Raw genomic sequence first — 903 nt, 5'->3', positions numbered from 1 at the left:
ATTCCTTCAACCGCTCCCGGAGAGCTCCTATTAGCTCGTCTCGAGTTGTCAGTTCTTGTACGAGCTTCTCTACCTTCGACATTGATTCCTTCAACCGCTCCCGGAGAGCTCCTATTAGCTCGTCTCGAGTTGTCTGTTCTTGTACGAGCTTCTCCACCTTCGACATTGATTCCTTCAACTGCTCACGAAGATCTCCTATTAGCTCGTCTCGAGTTGTTTGCTCTTGTGCGAGCTTCTCTACCTTAGACACTGATTCCTTCTGGATTCGGTTCAACTGCTCCTCGTGCCGTGCCAATAGTAAATCCATGTCTCTTTTCGCGGCGTGCCTTACGGCATCTATGTCGCTCTTGTGCAGCGCACAAAGTTCTCTTTCACGTCTACGAAATTCATCTTCCATTCCCCGCCTATCCACAAACTTCCTTCTGTCTCGCTTCAGCAGAGCGACCATCCCGTGATACATTATCTTAAACATTTCTCTCTCTGCCACTAATTCGTCACTGAATGCTTCTGTGTGTGAGCAACAGCTATCCACCTGGTGTCCCTTGGTCGGTGTATTGCCCGCCGAGATACTGCCTGCACTACTGGGTTTGGCTGCTCGTTGTCGCGGAGAATCACAGGCGGAATATCGCTCCTCAACATCTGGAGTGCTGGCAAGACTCTGAGTAGACTGCTGCATGGTGGGATCTTCGTTCACAGCAACGCAACGGGGCACATCACAATTTGATATAACTTCAACCTCTGACACGGTCGGGGGGTACACATCTTCATCCCCGACTGCCATAGATTCTTCTCTATAGTTGGACAGGTTGAAATCGTTCGCCTCTACCTCGTTCGCCTCTACCTCGTTCGCCTCTACCTCGTTCGCCTCTACCTCGTTCGCCTCTACCTCGTTCGCCTCTACCT

At 50.8% G+C, this 903-nt stretch overlaps 1 protein-coding gene across 1 annotated transcript; it reads right to left on the bottom strand.

The window, feature by feature from the left end:
* Positions 1-6: 6 nt before the first annotated feature.
* GNI_167580 (hypothetical protein) lies at positions 7-460 on the bottom strand (the record flags this gene model as incomplete). Its single annotated transcript, XM_011134918.1, has 2 exons — positions 7-27; positions 62-460. The coding sequence occupies 2 exons, from the start codon at positions 458-460 to the stop codon at positions 7-9; spliced, it is 420 nt and encodes a 139-aa protein (XP_011133220.1).
* Positions 461-903: the final 443 nt, after the last annotated feature.

Source organism: Gregarina niphandrodes, assembly GCF_000223845.1.
Source record: "Gregarina niphandrodes unplaced genomic scaffold scaffold00055, whole genome shotgun sequence".
In the NCBI taxonomy this organism is placed as follows: Eukaryota; Apicomplexa; class Conoidasida; order Eugregarinorida; family Gregarinidae; genus Gregarina; species Gregarina niphandrodes.
The sequence above is the reverse complement of the archived record's forward strand: the minus strand, read 5'-3'. Positions and strand labels throughout refer to the sequence as shown.